This window comes from Lagopus leucura, unplaced genomic scaffold, assembly GCF_019238085.1.
Source record: "Lagopus leucura isolate 7727_CA_CO unplaced genomic scaffold, USGS_WTPT01 Super-Scaffold_741, whole genome shotgun sequence".
Lineage (NCBI taxonomy): Eukaryota > Metazoa > Chordata > Aves > Galliformes > Phasianidae > Lagopus > Lagopus leucura.
The window spans coordinates 2,168,667-2,190,812 of NW_024962256.1; the positions used below are offsets into that span (position 1 = coordinate 2,168,667).

Here is a 22,146-nt window from a genome sequence, read left to right on the forward strand (position 1 = left end):
TCTTACCTTTTGATCTTGACTATATGCTAAGATCCAGTCTTCCTGCTTTGGGTGGAAGAGCAGACTGTGAATGTAGAAGTTCAGACGGTATTTTTGATACGTGGCACCTTCATCAGTACTAATCAGTAAGCTGCTCTCAACCTCTGGATCAGTCAACAGCATAATCTGTACAGAAGAGTAAGATCAAAATACAGTGTTGAAAAGGAGTCAGAAGAGAGGAATTTCAGATAATCTTAATAAATATGTCTGTTTCAATATGCTTCAATGCAGTATCAAAACTAAGTGCAGCCAATCTTTCAGTATGGGAAACAGTGTACTTGAACTATATATATAAACATTCAATGTACAATTAAATAGGGAAAATAACTATCACTTGTAAACACAGACCCAGATAATATGTTCAGCTATAAGAAAAAAAAATATCAAACCTGAGGTTTGTGACATAAGAGTAAGAATAAGTTACTAGACAGTCACAATAGGCTGTTAGGGACTTCATGAATGATATTTTGGAGTAGCAGATTAAAAGTAAGGTGTTCAGAAAATAAAAAAAAAAAAAATGAGTAGGGAGGAGTAAAAGTAACATACAAACGAAACAAACTCTAACAGTGAGATTTGTTAAAATCACAGAATCACAGAATGGCCAGGGTTGGAAGGGACCTCAAGGATCATGAATCTCCAACCCCCCTGCCACATGCAGGGCCACCAACCTCCACGTTTAATGCTAAACCAGGCTGCCCAGGGCCCCATCCAATCTGGCCTTGAATACCTCCAAGGACGGGGCAGAAAAATCACAGAATTTTCAGAGAAGATGACAGTTTCCTTGCATAAACATTACAACTTCTCTGTCTGCAAGGAATATCTTGCTTTGTCAGGAGAACACATTTGACAATGCTGTGGGTTCTTTGCATTTCCAGTTTCTATGACGCTGTGAATTAAAAGATGCACTTGTTGCACAAATAATTTCCGCACAGCAAAGTTGCTTCCTAGCTTTGTCCAAGAGTGAAGATACATGGCTTGCAGCTGTCATAGTTGCTTCTCTCTATGGGATTAATTGGTCTGCATTGCTGATGAATCAGAGAGAATGAGAAAATTCTCTTACACATCTCTGCATGAGAGAGAATATATAGGTTTGAATATTACAAAGAGATCATCTTAGTATTTCAACAAGCAGGAAATAGTACCCATCAGGTGTGGAAATGAAGGATTATGAATGACAAGCATGAAAAATTCTGAATATTTGCCTGGGAAGGTATTAAAGCCTTTAATCATTAGTATCATTTAAATTTAATTTCATTCATTTATTTAAGTATTGGTGCTGCTGTTGCTCATCCATCTTTAGATGAGTCTGAAATGAAAGGACCATACCCATTTCTCAGAGTAAATTCCTACCTGGTTCAAGCACTGCAAAAACACACTTTTCAATTCTATGTCTTTAGTTAGGCAGGTGGAGTTACGTACAACAACTCGTAACCTATGAATTATAGAGGACCATAAGTCTCGATAGACACAGATGTTAATTAGCTGTATGTGAAGGTATAAATACACCTATGTCCTTCATTACTGGATAACCGCCAGAGGCTTTTATCTATGTCTAGAAAAACGATTTGGCTTGTGACTTGGAAGGTTAGGAGTTTCCTTCAAACTTGCTAGAATTTAGTATCTTCAGTGACCTTAGACAAGTTGTACCGCCTTGCCATACTTTATCTTTAATGTAAAATAGGATAATATTCCCATCATAACCCTAAAGGCACTATCTCCTTCTGGTATCTTTGATCTGCTTTTGAAATCTTACAATGAAAACATGCACCATTAAAATTAAACATTCATATTTTAATTTAATACTTTCAAATACATCAAGTATATCACTGATATGGATTCTAAACTGAAGATTACGTGACAGAGGGTACAGAGAAAGCATTAATATTCAAAGCATCAATACATAGACCATTTATTTCCAATAAGCTACCTATCTAGCTTGTTAAGTCAAAAATAAACAGTGATGTTTATTAGTTACTTACTTTTTTTGTTACTGGAAAAAATTCCGGGACAATGTTTCTATGGTTAATGCTTATCAACTGAGTACCCTGAATCAGAAATTATGTTTTTCTTACTTTTATGACTTCCTTTATAGGTGGATTTTGTTTATATTAGTATGTGAAAATATCACAGTACAGCATTCTATAGTATATAGATATATAGTATATAGTAATATATAGGACTATAGTAACTAGAGCAGAAATAAACACAAATCAATGGGCTTGATCTCAGCTCTTTGAAGTTAATAGGTCTTTTCATTGACTTTGGATTGTGTCTCTAAGGCAAGTTGTTAATCAAGATCCACTCTAGTTTCATATAACTCTTTTTACCTGCACAAGGAACACATCTGACCTCATCACTGCCATATCCAAGCACATCACAGTCTTAGCACGTTTTCTGTCATGCCACTCCTGTGAAGTGTGAAAGTGCTCTTATCTCCATTTCATAGAATTGGAATTGAGGCACAAACTGCTGTGGCTCTGAAGCACCTAATTCCTCATTCAATCAATAGAAGTTAAGTACCTAAACAGACTTGCCAGCACCCATGACTTGGGCTTTAATCTGCTAACTACCTCCCTGAGCTATTCCCACTGCGTTTTCAGGTATCTATGGTCTCCAGAACTCATCTCTTGGCCACTGACCTGCAGTGACCAGCCAGTCTATACATGTGAAGTGTTTCAGAATACATCTGTTTTACTACATATGCCGATAGCAAAAGTATTTTACATGTGGCAGAGAGTGCAGAACAGCTGTAGATTTACATGAGGACATACAGAGAGTCATAATCAGGGTATGCAGTTGACCAGTGACTCTCCAGCCATTAGTCTGGTTGTTAACTACAAGACCAACTTTCAGTGCTGGGACAGTATTCTCTGTACCACCATCATATCCTACACTGAAATCACTTCGCAAAAATGTCCTAAAATGAAACGAAATAGAATTAAGCAGTCACTACTAAAATCACATTCAGAGCCCCATGTAACTTACAAAATCATAGCATGGCTTGGGTTCAGAGTGACTTCAATCATTTAGTTCAAAACCAGACCAAATAAAGTTAGTTTAAACACAAGATGTCTGCATGCAAATAATCAGTTACAAATCTGGAAAACAGCACTTAATGGATGTGAAGCAGAAACTGACATCTGAAATTTTTTTCAAAATGAAAGGAAAACATCCCATATATCTACCTGTATGAACCTTTCAGATCAGAACAGCAGTGTGAACCTGAAATTAATCCCCCAGATTTTCAGGAGAAGTCTCTATAGCAAATCCCTATAGATCATTATCCGGCACGGTTCATAGACTGATCTCAGAACACAGGGACTGAATTTTCTTTCAGTAACACTAAAACAGAATGTATGGTTCATAAGCACACCTAATGTATTCCAACCACTACAGAACATTCAGCCCTGAGTACCAGACTAAACACCTGTCTGAAGTCTAAATACCCATATTGTGAACGTTATCTCAGCATCAACTACTTCATAACACAGTCCTGCTTTCACAGTGCTGAACTGCACACTGCACTAGCTTACATATTGCCTAAGTTGCCTGGAACATAAATGAGAAAGGAGAGAAAGTACAATTGATATTAATGTTTTTGTTGTTGCAGTGTAAGAAGTACACAGTAAATAAATTTTAGACTTTTCTTTGAAATAAATGAAGCCAATTTGTACTTTGAAGTAGCCTATTACCCATTGACTCGATGCATTTGCTTATAAAGAAAACAAAAAGTGGACACACATTCTGAACACAAAATCAAGGAAAACAAAACCAGCAGCAATAACAAAGAGAATCTAAGCTTAGAAGTCAAATATCTCATTAAGTCTTTAATATCCAACAATATCTCAGAAAGAAGATTAGAAAGAAACTACCATTATAAATTCCCACCTCACTGTAGGAAATGTACTGGATGTAAACTCCTCGGAGAAGGAGCTATCTTCCCTGTTCCTGCAATGCCCTATACAGCATATCATTGCTTTCCCAGCTAGTACTGGTTTCTGGATAAATATATTCTGAACATCAGAGAGGCCATTGCTCAAGAAAATGTATCTGTTAGTGACTTGGAAAGAAGAAAGGATAAACTGGTGACAAAGATTGCTTATGGCAGTAAAGTATTCATAATGAAAAAAACATCCACCAAAAACAAAAACAAAAGCCAGCTATGGAGAGCTGTAAAAGGATTTCGCAATACTGAATACCTGAGCAGTAAAATGACAGGTGAAATTCAGCAATGATATATGGGGCAGTGTCAGGGGAAGACAGAGAAAGACAATCCCAAAGTAACAGACAGAACAATAGAGTCTCCATAACTATTTTATTTCAGGAGAGATTTATGTGGGATTAAGCATAGAGTCCTATGAAAACACAAGCTCCTTCCTCAGATTCTGTCAAAACCACTCAAATACAGCAGTAGGAATTATTAGGAAATAAACAGATTCATAAATAATCCTATTAGGTCACTGGACAATGTTCTCACATTTTAAATACTAGGTGTTGTTCTTGTTCCTCCATCTTAAAAAAAAAAAAAAAAAAAAAAAAAAAAAGTAGTAGCGTAGTAGTATAAAACAGAGAAGAATAATGTGAGTGTTTGAAGAATAGAACAAAACATTTTTCACAGAAGCAGCAAATAAATGAACTATTCAACTTGCAAAAGAAATAAATGAGAGGCAATTTGACCACATCTACAGGACTATGAATGGCCTGGAAGCGCCTACAATTATTCACCCTTTCATAACATAAAACGGCCAAGTCTCAAATGAAACAATAAAACTGACATCCAAATCACAGGCAGTTCCTGGATTTTTACCTGTTTAAGCCACAGAATTCACTGACACAGTACGTCGCAAACGTCAAAACTTAATCTTAATAGACAAAATTAACAGATATATTCTTGGAGAAAATATCAATCAATCAATCCAAAAATACTAATTTTGTCTTGAATCTGAGTTAGAAATAGTCCAGAAATTCTGGAAAAACATACAGGGAAATATTCTGTAGTCACATTGTTCTGACACTTCCCTCTGAACTGAGAGCAGTTTGATTTAGCAAGGCTGTTCTCACAGACATCACTGGAGAGTGAATAAAAATTATACATAATAATAAGATTACCAGCACTGGTAGTCTGATCAAACAATTTGTATGTAAAGAATTGGGTTTACTGTTTTTTATCTTGACAGTTTTTAAACTGTCTGATATTACCACCACAAAATAAAATGACTAATACAGGAATAGAGAGGAATATTTCTTCGCCTCTTGCTACTAGCAAAAGCCCATACTAAAGATAGACCAAACCATGCAGTGCCTCTGGTCTGGTTTATTGCTGTCTTATGTTAAATTAAATGAAAATTGGATTCAGTCAAGACTCTTCAGTCAAGACTCTGTTCTCTGTTCAGATCAGTGCTCAGAAATGATCAGAATATGCTTAGTCACACCAGGCACAGAAAGCACATGCTGCGTTTCCTCGTGCTGCAGATGGATTAGTTTTATTCTCAAATAAGTCAATAAAGTTGACACAGGCTTTTGCACCCAAATGCAAGGCACCCAGTAATCACTGACCTCTGAAAAGGAAGAAACTTGATTTGCTTTTCCTAGAGGTGACAAATGAACATGAAACATAATTTATAGATCTTAAATGCTTCACGCTTTGTTTACCCTTTTCTGGTGCTAACTCTTCAGGGCAGATTCACATGACAATTATGTGCATTTTTGCTGTCCTGACAAAGCAATCTGGTAGTGCTTTGCAAGAAAATCCTGTTTATGTTTATAGAGATAGAACTGTTGATAATTGTAGGGTTGCCTCAAATGCCAGATTTAGCAGCTTAGTTAGAACTAGTTTAGAATCCCTCTCAACCTTTACTTATTTTATTTCACTCAGTTCTGGTGCATGAAGACATCTGAGTTATATCACCTGATCAGAAATAGGGATGATATGCAGATCTGGACAAATTTACTTAAAGAACCTTCACCCTCCTCACTTACTACATGTTTCATGTATAGATCCACACAAACAAGTAACATTTCTCATAAGAAAACAGAGGAGCGCAGAGAAGTAAAATAGGAAATCAGAAAGGAAGAACAAATCAGAGTATTCACTACCCAAATTCTCTAAATACTTGCATTTTTTTCCCAGTTTCTCTACATGTCAGTTACATAATTTTAGAAGTTTTCTGATTTTTTTTTTAAACACACAGTGATTGCAAGAGTATAAGCACAACAGAGTCTCTATAATTTAATGAAATTTCTGCCAGTTTATGTATCACTTCTGAATTTGGATTGTCATTTACATGCCATGAAGACTGCGTAAAGAGAGAACCTGATGCTGTAGATTCAGCAATGAATTTCAAAGCAACATGCTTTGCTTTTAAATAATCAAAATAGTTCATGAATTAAGGTTTACAAAACCTAGCAAAAGAACTGAAATGAAACAAATTGAAAAAAGTAACTGCTTTGGTCATGACATTCCAGTATAAATGCAGAGGTACTGTAATGAAAATTAGACCATCTCCTCTCACAGGACTGAATTGCTGAAAGCAGTAAGTAGTTGCAAGAGCAAGTAAATTAGGGACAAAATTACCAAAAAGAAATAATTCAGGCATTCATTTGGATATTAATAGAGAAAGAGGAGAGTGAAGCCTCTGCAAAATTAAGCAAGCTTTATTCATAGATTAACTTCAACTGCTGTAGAACTACACTCATGAGTAAATGAAATGAAAAAAAAATGAAATGCCACTGAAATTTTGGTCCTCATCTTTGTTTTAAATAAATTGGCTAACAGTATTAACACCTAAATGAAAACACGAAATGAACTGGAGTTGGCAGTTTTGAAGCTGTCTCTAACGTCAGCTAAAAGACAAGGTTAGTTGCTGAGTAATTTCATTAAAACACCATTAAAATAATATGCCAATAATTCAATCAAGCTACTGTGAAGTGTTTTATTGCCAGAAGTTCACATCAGCTCAGAAAGTGCAGTAATTCTGCAGGGAAATAATAGATTTCAGTGAAAGAATTATACTTTCCAACTCAAAGCTTTCAAACAATGACCTAGATTGGAATCATCTCAGAAATGAACAAATTAATACAAGAGGTCAAGTAGCTTTGCAACTATAACTCAGTAACTTAAGAATACAGAGGTTCTTATTCATGAAAAGACATAACTCAATCTTATAAAATCAGTTTGCGCTTTGCTGAGATGGAGGCAATATACTCCAAGTTCCCCCTGAGTAAAATTAGATCCATGACCAATAGATAGAGTAACTTCGCTCCAAACTAAATCCAGACCTGGACAGTGAAAACCCTAACATAATCTTTTCCCAAGAGCATGCAGAAAGTCCAATAACCGATGAGATATCATCATGTTTCTCAAGCCTCGGCTGTTCATAGGCCAGAGACGTGCTGTGGTAAAAGATTCAGATACTGAATTCATCTTGTTTGCACACATGAAAGATTTAATGCTCATTGAGTGATAATACATTCTCCTGTCAGCAGAATGCTAGACGGCAAAGGGTATCACTTAGGATGGCAAAAAATTATAACCTGCCAATATTTTTGAGTGCTGGGATTGTACAGTATTCCTAGCAGAAATATTGTTAAGAATAGCATTTGGCATCATGATAAATGTGGTTTGAAATAAAAAGCTGGCTAGTAACTGGAAAAAAAGAATCAATTTACCTGTTTCTGTATTAGCGCAGAAGTTCACTACGGGCCAGAAGTGACAGCAAAGAAAAGCAGCCAATGAAATCTCTATTTTTCACTAGCTGCAGGAATAACCCTGGGTTGTTTTATGAGACCGAAAAAATTGAAATCACATAACAACAGTAACATATGAAAAACAAAATAAACACTTCGTAACTCTTCCTTATGCGAAAGTATTTTTGTCACTTCAGATGGTAACACAAGTACTCACTTCCAATAACCCGCTGATAGTGTCTCTGGTTTTACAGAATAATATCATTTTTCTTAGTGAAAAAGCAAAATATTCTCAAAAGGAAAAAGAGACAGTATGAAAATTTTCCCTTTGGGAATATGTCTGCCACCCTGATACGCACACAGTCAGAAAACAATTTGTATACACACGTAGAAGGCATCACAGAATATGTGAAATGTCAGTAGTTCTTCTGCCCAAAGCGTCCTGTTTAAAAGTTTTGGAGTAATATGTATACAGTAGAGATTGTATCCTTTTTTAACAATATGTTCTTCAGAGTGGTCAAGCACTTTCAGAGCACTGAAATACTAATGAAACCCCACCACATACACTACTCAGTAAAAAAAAAAAAAAAAGAAAAAATAGAAATAAAGATATTGCACCCATTTCAAAGGGCTATCTTTTTAAGCAATGAATGGAAAACACCACCAGCTGCTCTGTCAAATACCTTTTGACATCTATTTCTAGAAACCTAGAGCAGTCATGTTACCCTCTGCTCAGAAAAGACACATGTAGACCACTGATGAATTCAAACCTTGGCTGAACATAACGTCTTCCTTTCACTGTGGAACTTAATATAAACATAGCCTTACAGTTTTATATTATAAGCTACCAAATACTCCACTGTATGTCTCTTAGCCCATTTTTGGTGGAGCACAGTATTTGGAGTCCTATAGAGATATTTTTAAATGGACACTTGTTTTGATAGTTTAAAAAGAGCATTCCAGTAAATTGTGAGCTTTAAAAAAATCCATTTCTGATTCTTCTTGTTGAATAGAAGGTCTTTGCAGCCTTTGTTTCCTCTTCTCATATTGACTGAAATAATTAACAGTTTGTAATTAAGGAAAAAAAATAAAAGGTTTTAATTTTCTCAATATTCAAACATTTAAGTTAAACAAAGATTTTTTTTTCATGTTGAGCAATGCTTCCAGTTTTACAACTATTGCTGTGATTTTCAATGATAAACATCATCTTAATATTCAGCTGACATTTCAGTGTTTCTTTTGAAAAAGTGATACACAGTAATAGATTTTCATGAATATTTCATGTGGTTTGAATGCCAACGACTAAGTTCTAGTGACTTCTCCATCTTGAACAAAGAAAACCCAAACCAGTACTAATATATTAACTACATTAATGAACCATTGCTGTATTGTTGTTCAGCTTTCTCTACTTTGTCTAATCCCACACTAATGTGTTTTCTCAATATGCTGTATGAATTTTCATACTAACAAAACCGCAGGTATAGTGTTGGGTCGATAATAACCACTTCTTGCTCTGAACTTCAGTTCACAGAAAACTGAAGCATCAAGAGGGATTGAGTTGATCATGTTTCTACCAACATCCAAAAGAGGGCAGTGCACGCACACACAGCCCGTCTCATTACTTGCAGCTCATCGCTTTGGGGACATTCATCAACTGAACATGTTGCTACCCTACAGCCTTTTCTATCTGTGGCTAAGTGTTGGTAGAATCTCCAAAGTACCTCACCTTAGACCAGATTTAGACCAAAGATTCTGCTACTTCTTTTTCCATTAAAGGTGAAGAAGCTCATTTATCTTCACTTCTGTTTCTGTGCTGCTGACTCACTACTTGTGGGCTGGACTGCAACCAGAAACATCAGCCTTCACCTTCCCAAGAGTGGGCTGCAATCCCAGTAGTTAGAGTGAGTCCGTAAAATACGTGCTTTAGCTTTGAGCCAGTATCTTTTAAATAAACCAGGAAAAAAGACGACGTGGGAAAACAAGTCCCTTTTTAACACTTTTTAAACCTTAGCTTTTTAAAACACAGCTTCCACTCCTATTGCTCATGAATTAAACAAAGATTCTATATTTTGTCCTTGTGTTAATGGAACTACCATCATAATGAGGTCTATAAAAAAGAAAAGAAACTCTCAGTTGCATCATCCTTGCTCATACAAAAAAAAAGTAATGCTAAAATAATAAATAATATATTTCTGTAGTATGCCTTGACAGATTACTGCTGGATGCTTCAGAGCTACTTTTGCTCTGTAGAAATTATAAAGGAATTATAAAGGAATATAACAGATGCAGAGACCTCTGGAGGTCATTTACTCCAAACTCCTGCTATGTACTAAGCCAGATTCAAAGGTACAGAGTGATGCTCGGGCCTTTGTTCTGACAATTTTTAAAAGACTGAGATTCCACATACTCTTCAGGAACATCCAATTTGAAACTGTCTAGTTTTCATTTGGGGTTAACCTTATAATACCAATGACTTTTAGAACAAATGAGAACATCTTCAGTTTTATACTCCTCTTACCTTAAAGGTCCATTTAAGCTCAGTAAAAGTTTTGCTCACATGATTTATTTTTGCGTTGCCAACAGATCAAGCATGGTCATTTGTGAGTTACATTATATTGCATCTTTATACCCTGAAAGGCACTGAAAACAGCCTAAAGGCAGAGGAACTAATGCGCCCTCAGCACTTAAGTTTACAGGCTTAGTGCAGACTGTGAAGTGTACTCCATTAACGGTGTACAAGCAGGGACAGCCTGGATGAGGAAAAAAACCTCATATACTGAAGGTGGATGGTCAGACAGCTGCAAAGGAGGTTTTGGCTTCCATCTACAGGAAATCAGGACTTTACATGGCCTGAGAAATGACCTGAATATTCACTTTTTATAAAAACAAAACTCTTCATGACTTACATGACATTTCTTGAGTCCTCTCTAAGTGTGAATCTCTTGTGTTTGGTCACACATAAAGAAAGCGTTTCATTTTATATAGTTCTGGATAAATAGCTTGTTCTCATGTTATGACACTGAAGAGATAAAAAAAAATCAAAGCCATTTCTGTTTTATTAATGGGTTTCATTGCCTGGATTTGAGAAACAGAAATGTCATCTTATTCTTTTGTCACTGATTCATGTATAATAATCAGAAAGCGTAAATACCCACTTACTGACTGGTTGTCAGACTCAGAAATCCAGGGGAAATAATAATGACTATGTTTTTTTGTGGGAATGGTTAACCTGATTTCACTCTGAGATTGCTTCATACAAACAGTTTCAGTACTTCATTGTTACATTATATTGCATCTATACAAAAAAGCCAAGAATGGAACACCAACACACTGGGTGCTACACTGTCTTATGCTAGCTCTTAGCTTGCAATCTATATCACCATCCTTTCTACACCCCTTCACTAGTTGTGTTTTTGACCTGGTGACGTGCTTACTGGATTAGATACTGACAGAGACTGAAATAAAACTTAGATGTTACTCTGTTGTGACTTTGAGATACCAGAGAAGACAATTACTATGACCACATGCTTAGATCCTCTGGCTGGGGAAGACGTCATTCTGTGGGAAATTTCAAATAAATTGCAAATTTGGTACTTTTTTTTTTTTTTTTTTTTTTTTCCTACATTTTAATCTCCTTTTAGGCTCTGAGACTGTGGTTAATCATCTCCAAACACTATTTGGAATGATGTTTCATCTAAATCAGTCAGGCACAATGTTAATTTGATTTGTACATCCTGATGCAAATGTATGGAACCCTGTCTACTTAATGTGAAGTTCCCAAAATAAACTTGCTTCTCTTCAATTACCTCTCAACAAACCCTTTAGAAAGAATCTCTGGATCTCAAATATCCACATAAAACATAGAAAAAAGAGAAATTTTCATTTCGGCTCTGTCTCCGTAAAACTCAGACAATAATTCTAAGGATTGAGATGTGTTTGAAACTTTGCCTCTAGATGCCATCCACAAAAACCTCAAGAAAAGCCCTTTTTATTATTTATGGGGATGATTTCCATAGTTAACGTGAAGATGTGGAAGAGTATCTTTAGCTGAGACAGAGTAAGGATGGCAGGCTCACATTCTTTTAGAAGTCTCACAATGCATGTGTTAGTGAGCTGAGATTGGCCTTTTCAGCTGTACCTGAGCCATATAAGAGAACAGTGTGCAGCTTGAAGGCCAGTGAGACCTACAAAGAGGTCAAGTATTATGGAAGCGCTGTGAGAAGCCCCTGTGATTCACTCCCTGTGATTCTACTCAATGCTGAAAATAGAACTCACCAGGCTCAGCTCCTAATCACACAATGTAAACACTATTAGCTCCAGGAGCAATCAGTTCAGAGGGCAGGAACATGGAAAAAAAAGGCTTCTGGTTTTCTATTTTCAAATCTTCCTCAAATCAAACTCTGGATTCTTATCTGTTCATTCCACTGCCTATTTTGATCTAATTTAGCAACCTGACTTGGAATTAAATCTGACTGTTCCCGATTCATTATTACTACACACTTCTTTCTCTCCTTTCATATGCACTTGACATAAAAAAGCTTCACTGTTGAAAACATCTATTCCTTAAAATTTAAAGGAAATACAGTAGAAAATTCTATTCTGGAATAAAGTCTGACTCATAACAAATACAGCATTTGATAATTGCATTTAGAAAAGAAAGAATTAAAGACAGCAAAATATCACAAAAGTTACAGTAGTATATGCACTTTATTTTAGACAGTGCAATCTAGTTCAATTATTAATCCTTTGTTCTTTTGCAACAGATGTTCTGCATTGCAATGAACAGGGGGAAAAAAAAGTTGTAAACTCTGAGATTGTTACAGCAACTTCCTTAGAGAAGAAAAGAAACCTGAGCTTTGTAGAGATCTGCATTACAATGTATTCACTCATATTGCCAGTACATTGTTCTGTTGCTCAGTAAGGCATTTCTATCGTTAAAGAATCTCATGAAATTAATTAGTTAATTTTCACACCAGCTTTGTGGTGGAGAAGGAAAATGCACATATCAAGAGGGAAAATGATTTGGACGAACACCTCTAATCAATCAATGGCACAAAAAAAAATTCAAGAAGCTACCAACACTGTGTGTTACAAGAACAGCATCTTCCAGCCCTCAAATACTGGGCTCTAAGGGTTGATAATCCTAATCAAAGAAAGAAGCAACTTGGCCTAAAAATACAGCAATCTGAGCAGAGCTACAAACGGGACAGGGAAAAGATACCAAGAGATTAATTTTTCCTTGCAGGGTGAGGTGTTGATAAATTCACCATCCATACATTTTTCTGGTTGTTGTTGGTTGTTGTTGCTGTTTTATTTTGTTTTTTTCCTCTTTGTGATATCCCCTAATATGCAGTTGAAAATCCAACGTTTACACCCTGAAAGGCATTGAAAACAGCCTAAAGGCAGAGGAACTAATGTGCCCTCAGTACTTAAGTTTACAGGCCTAGTGCAGACTGTGCAGTACTGTACTGTACTCCATCAACGGTGTACAAGCAGGGATAGCCTGGACAAGGTAAAAAAAAAAAAAAAAAAAAAAGAACACTCATATACTGAAGGTGGATGGTCAGGCAGCTGCAAAGGAGGTTATGACTTCCATCTACAGGAAATCAGGTCTTTACATGGCCTGAGAAATCAATCATTTCAGCATTTCCAGTCTATTTTTATTAGGCCTCGTAAACAGTTTTAATACCACAACATTTTTTTTTTTTTAATCAAGCACATAGGGAGACTAGCCTGAAGTGAACAAAGTCGTATCCCTAAGTGAATAAATGAAGCCTCATTATATCTTTTATACCCCTCTTTTCCACTTACACCTGTTTTTTCATTTCTTCTCTTTCATACCTCCCTACTATAAGATTCTCCCCAACAGATGTTCTGAGGTGGCTCATTTTTTTTTTTTTTTTTTCAGTCAGTCTCTACATATGCTTTAAAATAATATTGCATTAAGGGCAATTATGCCCCTACAAGAGAGAACTGGAACTCACTGTTACGTGCTGTTATGTTAGAAGAAAGAAGTAGGGAAATAGAGGTGCAAACAGAAGAATGATAATAACAGACTAACTATGGGAATGAAGATAAATGGGCTGACTGGTACACTTTTTAGCCTCTGAAATGTATTAAGGATAAATTACTTTGACTCTCCTTCATCTCTTCATAAATGGGAAGCATTGAGAGAGACAGGGAAAGCAACAGGACCATGGCCTCACCATATTTTTGGCACTGAGAGAATTCTTGCACCCCTAGTGTTGTATGTTATACATACATGTTATAATAACTAAAGATCTGTTTTACCTCTACTTGGCCTTCACCCCTGACTCTTACCACATGCAACTCCACTGTGGTGTAGAGTCCATTTCCTTGTGTCAGGAATATTTGAAAAAAGCAAGAGAAGAGATGAGAACAGTGATGAGCTGCAGCCATGAATTTAAAAAAATGTTAATATAGTAAACAATTTTAAATTGCAGTGTTGATCATCTGCTGATGGTCTCTGCTATAGTCCAGTTATGCCAAGCCTGGACAGATGGTCAATTCACCAAACACTTTGTTTTCATAGCCAACTGTTTCAAGCCATGCACTTTGCCTGTGGCCAGCCCTGGCACCTGTGTGCCACTGCGCTATTTAATATTTCAGAGGCTCTTACTCATGTCTGAAAAAGAAATAGTGAGAAGGGGATATCACAGAATAATCTGCACCTCAGATTGTGTGCAGAATTGCCCTGCTGGTCCCAAAGAATATTATTTGTGTCTGGTCATCCATGTTCCTCCATTAAAGGTACTCATCCTTCCAGTCATTACAAATGCTCTCATCTTATTTCACTTGAAGCCCACTGGCAGAAAATGTTCAATAAGCAGAGCTGATTTTATCCAAAGCATTTAAACCAGGCCACCAGTTTTCAGGGAGGCACAAGAGCTTCCATCAAGAAGAGTGCTAATGATCTACAGAAAAACAGAAGTATCTTTGAAAAGTAGAATTGGTTAAAAACAAATAAACAGACAAACAAAAACTGATACTTTTCCTTTACCTGTTTTGTCTCAATCAGCAAAATTCTTGAGACTGCCCTCATTACAGTTGGTGGCATTATGCCTGTCTGAGGCAAGTACAAGATCCTTTCATGCCTGCTGCTTTCCCATTCTGAATGTAAGCATGAATTAACCTTAGCAGAAAGTTTAACAAGACAGAACTTAGAATACTCAGTTGTTCCCCAGGATACGTGTTCTGGGTAGCTGGAGGGGGAAGGAAAAAAAAAAAAAAAAGTATTTTGACAAAAAACAATTCACATTTCAGACTAAACTAAATATTATATATAGTAAAAAAACAGAAAATTCACAACATTCTCTGCAACAATAAATGCTATTTTTCAGGCAATTAAGCTTTCTATTTATTTTGTTTTTAAAGTTTATAAAAGACTCATAGAATTTACAATATCTGAAAAATACAAATATGATTCCAGATAATAAAAAAACTACTACAATGTCTATTTGCTTTTGGGATATTTTAGTGGGGAAGAGAGGGTGTTTCATTAGATAACATTTTTGTTATTTTAAATGTTTATTAGGGCCAAGAAAACTTGTTTCAGGAAAAAAAAAAAAAAAATGTCTTCCCAATTTGAAATGATTCCATTGACTGACAATTTTAGAAAAAGACTCTTATATCACAAGTCTCCTGATAAAATCAGAAGAGTTGGCACCACAGTTTTCACACTGACAGATACTTCTTTTCTTTTGAGAGATAGCAACACAATCCAACAGTTCTTAGTGATATTTTTCTACTATATTTAAATGGAATTGCTTTCAAGTAATTATCTTCCAACACAAATCTCTGCAACAGGCAGCGATAATGGCTCAGCATACATTTGCTGGATCAATACAAACTTTGGTATCATGCTTCTGGTTCTCATACTTCAATTTTCAGGTGCTGATACAGAAAAGAATGAATACAGGGCCTGACTTCAGCAAGGATGAAGTTCTTGCTTGAGGTTATGGATCAGTATAGATTTTCTCACCCCAAAATGGTCATCAAAACAATGTAGGGAGAAGGAACAGAAATTACTTTGTGCTGAGTTCTCCAGCAGTGATAAAAGCAAACAACGGATAATGGTGTTGAAAGTATTCTTGGGGCTCAACAGGAGAAAAAAAAAAAAAAAAAAAAAAAAGGTTTCCTGCTCATCTCTCACCTGTACCAATCCCATCTTGTAGTGTAAAAGAATTACAAGAGTAAGTGAGGAATACCTCCTGAAAAAGTAGGACATGAAGTTGTGGCAACCAGAGGTAAAGTAAGTTGCCCCAAGAACCCCCTTTAGCTTTAACAAATTGGTTCAATCAATCAGAACAAACATTTCAACCAGCATGCTGATCCTGCCCTGTGCCACTGAGGTTGATTTCACGACTGATACAGAGAAATCGTTCTACAATTAAGGTTGGTCCAATGTGAGAAAGATAAACTCATGCTCTGGACAACCAGGCAAAGACCAAAGACAGCATAACGTAACTTCTCTCTGCTAGTTACAGTAAAGGAGACAAACATGCACTTAGAGAAGAAAAACTACAAAAGACAGCAAGCACAGTCTCCCAGCCTTATCAGAAAACCTTGATTCTCCATTTTGTGATCGCAGTTCAAGATTTCTTCAGACTATGGCATGAAACATGGAATCATTTCAGTTACAAGAGACCCTTAAAGGCCATCTGGTCCAACTTTGCTGTAGTTAACAGGGACATCTACAGCTCCATCAGGTGCTCCAGCCTGACCTTGAATCTCTCCATCACCACCAGGGCTTCCACCACCACCTCTCTGGGCAACCTGTGCCAATGCTTCACCTCCTTTGTGAAGTTTTCTTCTACCATTTGCCCATTTCCAGGCTTCAAGTTCCCTGACTTCAGCCTAGCTGTTTTTATCCAGAAGGCACGCTCGTATAGATGGATATTCTTTCTTACTTACATCAGCAAGCACTCATTTCCCAAATGCTGAACTGATAGGACACTATCCTTTCCATATAATTCCAAAGCACTCGCTACATGTTGGCTTTGCAGAAGCTGTATGCTTTGCTTCTTTTTGGTTTCTTACATGGTAATTCTGAAACATTCTTTAAAATTTTTCCTGAGTTTTAAATTGTTCCTTTGACTGAGAACAAAGCGCAGCTTCAGAAATTATTTCTACAGCTAGTTCTCTTTATGCACATTTATCTGATTTGCTTCTCTCCAAAGCATTTTTGTATTAATGCATTAATTTCATAATCACTTCAAATTATGTTCCATGTTGCATGAACAATTGGGGAATTAGCATCTGCTTACAAGTTGTTGGGCTGGCTTTTTATTTGTGTTGCTGCAGTCGATGAACTCAAATTATCCATACCAAAAGCGCCTGTGAAAAATTCAACCTCCAACAATAAATAATTCTCTTTACTTTCTGTATTGGTTTTTGTTAAGCAAATTCAGCACAGTCTGTTAAGCATTAACACAAAACACTTTCTTTCATTATCAACAGAGTTTTGGTATAATGGTTGAAGTTTTATGTGGAGTTATCCTGTAACAATCACACAATCTGCATTGGAAGGTAGAAGCTACGTTAAATCTTTCTGTTTTACTGTTACTCTCTGGTAACCATTACGCCAGATCTCAAATAGAACCATAGTATCACAGATCACTTGTGATATATAAGCAACTTTAATACATGCATTAAGCAAGGCATTCTATTCCACTGACAAAGAGATAGTATAGCTGTTTTTTCACATAGAGGCTTCCTCAGCCTCTTCAGATACATTTCAGAAAGCTGTTTTGGGTCATATCCAGATGTTGAAAGAACAAGATATTTCATCATAGCATTTAAATAAAAGTGATGCATCAATCTGCAGAGCTTTTCATGCTACTTCATGTTCAGTCCTTGTTCTAGTTTATGCTTCAGATGTTTAAGCAACAGAGCAGTATTCTCAGTTTGTCTTCATGTAATACCACTGTAGACATGATCAATTAGTCCAAAACAGAGAGAAAACCAAAAGAGAACCCAAGCTGGTGAAAAAAATCCACTTATGCTAGCAAAGCTTAATTAGAATTTAATTATATTCTTACAAGTTGAACCATCCAAGGCTGTATCCTTTCTACCTTCATCACCCAGCATGCAGGTTCATCAGCGAGATGAAAAGCAGTCTTATCTTTCTTATAAATATATATAGATTTCTCCACTGACTTTGCAGAACTACTACAGCAAGCTACATATACATTGATTTGTCATCTTCAATCAGAGCTTAAAGATTGAATTCATCTGCCTGTCTTCAGAGACATCCTGAGAAATGTTGATGAAAAGTTTAATCTCTGCCCCCTCCTCTTGGCTTTTTAAGAGCATGATAAATGCTTTCAGCAGTAACAAAGCTGTAGGGCTTTGCAAGCACATGTTCTTGCACAACAGATATTTCAGTCAACAATCCTTCTATAACATCTCCTAAAACCAAACCAGGTAAAGCACTGCTGGATTTTTGGACAAATAACATCACAGCATAATAATATCACCTCATCTTCATATTTAATATACAGCAAATAAGGAGAAGGATAAAAGCATACTTCTATTTCAATGTTGGTTTGTTTTTTTTTGTTTTTTTTTTTTTTTTTTGGGGGGGGGAAGGGGTTGTTTGTTTTTAATTGATTTTTTAATTCTAAATTGGCCTTCTTAACCATGTAGCTGACCTTACTAAAACAAAATCATACTCATTATTAGACAGCCAAAAACCATTCAGAAGCAACCCTACAACAGTGAAGAACGGGAATAATCATACTTTTCAGCAGTTTTAAAATTAACTCTCTAAAGAGTTAGTACTGAAATTTATGGTATTTTTCCTTTAGTGACTTGATGTGATTTTGCAGTCAAAGTTAAAAAACACCTGCTTCTATTTGGAGTTCTTTGAGAGCTAGAATTGTCCTTCTGTACCATACTTCATGTCAAGTATTTGAGTCTCTGCTCACCAAACTCCAATTAATATTTGAAAGGCTGAGGCACTAATGACTTCAAGTAGTGCTATTACTCATGAGATGACAAAGGAAACTTAGACTCAGTCTGTAATGCTTTAATGATTTCAAACAACTGGGAATGTTAAGCCATGCGATAATTCACTCGTAACTTTGGAGATTATGGAACAAATTGAACTCAATCAACTGGCTGACTTCAAAGATAGAGATGTAATTTTGTTATCAGAAGCCAATGATCAGTATCAGTTTCAGCTGTACAGATAACTCATGCAACAGTGGCTGTTGACTGCCAATGACTGCTAATGAGAATTTGATCAATAACAATTCTGAGGTTGCCAATCAGGCTGGGACTGTTCTAAAGACAGAAAAAATAAGTCAGGAATGATTTTGTCATCAGCTACAGCCAATTACAGATTTGCCCATTTCTTCTTTTTCTGTCTACTGCTTAATATCCAATATATATTGTTCAGTTGTGTCTATCCTTCCCAATCTCTACATTAAAGACTACAATAATCACAAACATTAGATGCTTACAGCTACTATGTTATAGGATTCTTTTAGCTGCCTACTAATTATTTGTTATTTCCATAAAGCCTAATGGATACTAGGTCAGAGAAGAGCTACCATTCCTAATATTCATGCAGCCTCAAGCAGAATCATATATTCCCCTCATTTTCTTGCACTATTTCCTGGGGAATATACATCAGATATAGACTAATATTAACATCCAGATCTTTCAGTTGCTCGGTGATGCAGACAAGGTTAGCTGTTTGCATACTCTTAATAATAGTTCTACATTTGCACATAAGGTAAACTTAAGCTTTATACTTTCTTATTCTAGCAAAAACAACTCTTGGGCCATTCTGGCCACTGGCAATACTATCTCTACTGCCACAGAGAACAACAGGGTGAAGTGTTACATTGCCTCTGAACAACTGATTTCTTTGTAAGATCTTTAGCATCTCAGTTTAAAAAGTGACCCAAAATACCATTTCAGATGGCAGTATGCCCTATAACTAAACTAAACAAGACAGAATAAACCAGTGATGGAAAAAAACATGTTCCAAAAACATTTCAGAGAGATGACACAAACATAAGAAAAAGGGGACTGGATTAGATGTGGTAGAGACTGGCACAGTCAGAGAGAAACAGAGACTGGCAAAAAAAAATAAGTCAAGATTATTTTTTTTGCTGCACAAAGAAATAATACATTTAAATTGTCACATAAACAAATTAAAATACATATCTTCTTCCTGACTATAGCAGATCATCAAATAGTGCTCAGGATTACAAGTCATGGGATTTAAAAAAAAATCATTATTGAATCTTGTGAAGACTCTATTTCATATAATTACTTAATCTTCTTGAGTCTCCCACATAGCATTTACCACCTTCATCATCTGATGCGACACTATAAAAAAAACTAGAATACACTGAATTAAGAGCTAGGAACATGACAAATAGCAGATTTTCTCAGGGATTTTCATTGAATAATTTATTTGAAAAGTATTTTCTTAATCAGCTCTTATGACAATATTCTGTTGCACTTGATCCATCAAAGTGTCAGAGATGTCTTTTTGTCCATTTCCCCAAATTCTAATAGATAAGTGTGCTCAACTGTTAGAATTCTAAAGAAATGATTAGCATTTCTACAAATATTTCTAGTCAGTTGAAAAGCTTAACTGATCTGTATATTAGAGATAATTGGCATCAAATTTACATTCTTCTCATATTTACGCCTATCTACCAGTGATCTCTATGGACCCAATGTTCTTCAGCAAATTAGCTTGGAGATGAGAAGGTTTTAGTGAGATCTCACTGCAGACATCCAGTACTTCAGGGGATTATAACAGAAGGGAGACAAACTTCTTACACAGTCTAATAGTGATGGAACAAGAGGGAATAGTTTAAAATTAAAAGAATCATAGAATAATTAGAGTTGGAAGGGACCTTTAAAGGTCATATAGTCCACCTCCTGCGGAAAGAAAAAGAAAAAAAGAGTAACAATCTAGGTTAGATGTCTGGAACAAATTTTCTTTCTCAGAGGATGCTGAAGCCCTGACACACACAGGCTTCCTGGTAAGGTTGTGGATGCCTCATCCTTAGAGGTGCTCAATACCAGGTTGTATGGGGCCCTGGGCCTTGATACAGTGGGTAACAACCAGACTATGGCACAAAGTTGAAAATGGATGGGCTTTAAGGTCCCTTCCAAACTAAGCCTTTATATGACACCATGTAATGTGATTACTTCATGTGCATTCATCTAGTTATCCTACAAATATCTTGAAGTACAAATTTCTCACCTTCATTTTTAATCATGAAAATATAAAGTACAAGGAAACTAGAGAGAACATTCATTACAAGGCTTAAGAAAGCCTGTGCCAAACCTCAAATGTTTGAGTGCAATATCTTTTATAGACAATTATTGTTCACCTCTCACTTATTTCCTGTCAAAGTAGCTTCTAAAAAGGACAATCTGAAGACATACAAAGATATTCTCAAGAGAAAAAAAAAGTTGGTGAACAAAATCTTGCATGCAACATTTTGATCCCAATCTCTGAACAGCTTTTCTCTTTTTAGAAAGAAGATGAAACTGAAATTCATGCATCTGAACATCCTAGTCTGAAGAAACAAAATCAGGCAGATTAAACATTAACAGAGTCGGAAAGTTTCCTTTAGTTCACTGACTTGTTAGATATGTCAATGAAAATTTAATTGCTTTGATACAGTTTTTCTTTGACATTTTGTCAAGATTCAAAGTTCCCGAATAACACAGACTTTTACAGTTTCTTTTCAGGCACTGCCACTGTTGGACAGCTCTCAGAAGCTGATTTGCAAAAGGCCTTTCTGAATTGCCGGTTTCCCTGATTCTTCATCAGAGAACCCTGGAGTCAGAAGAAATCTCTTGAGAATTCACATTCCTGATGACCCAAAGTTACATATAAACATGTAACAACACAACAGATGGATCCCCCTACCTCTGTTCAAGGGCCTTAAAAAAACATGCAGACACCATTAATTTCAGTTGTGCATGTAGTTTTTAGCCAGTATAGCCAATCTGACACTGAGACCACTGAATAATTCATACAAAATTGTTATCAATAGTGACATTCGACACTCTAGAGTTGGCTGACTTACTTTTTGCAGCCATGATATAATGGAAAATGTTTTATTTTTTGTCCTCTGCTGTCCTTTCTTTAAAAATGTTCTGAAAACCAGTCTCTCTACAGTCTAAGTCAAATTTCATGGAAGCCAATGAAGTCTAATTACTACATGATAGTAATTAAATACATTTCTTAATAAGCCAAAGCTTATTCCTCTACATATCTCAATTTCTTTATTGAGCTTGGAAATAAGTTGCATCTGGAAAATTTTAATCAATCTCAGATTCAGAAAACCACAAAAGAGAACAATATTGCCCAGAGCACCCTTTTAGCTGCAGTTTCTTCTTAGGTTTATGGTTCCTTTA

The 22,146-nt window shown here is 36.1% G+C and overlaps 1 protein-coding gene across 1 annotated transcript in view; it reads right to left on the reverse strand.

Moving 5' to 3' along the window:
- The window catches only part of LOC122175874 (VPS10 domain-containing receptor SorCS1-like), a 268,752-nt gene that overhangs the window by 105,500 nt on the left and 141,106 nt on the right, over nucleotides 1-22,146 (reverse strand). Inside the window, exon 4 of the mRNA XM_042863898.1 lies at nucleotides 7-165. Coding sequence (XP_042719832.1) covers nucleotides 7-165 — 159 coding nt within the window. The remainder of the gene's footprint in view (nucleotides 1-6; nucleotides 166-22,146) is intronic.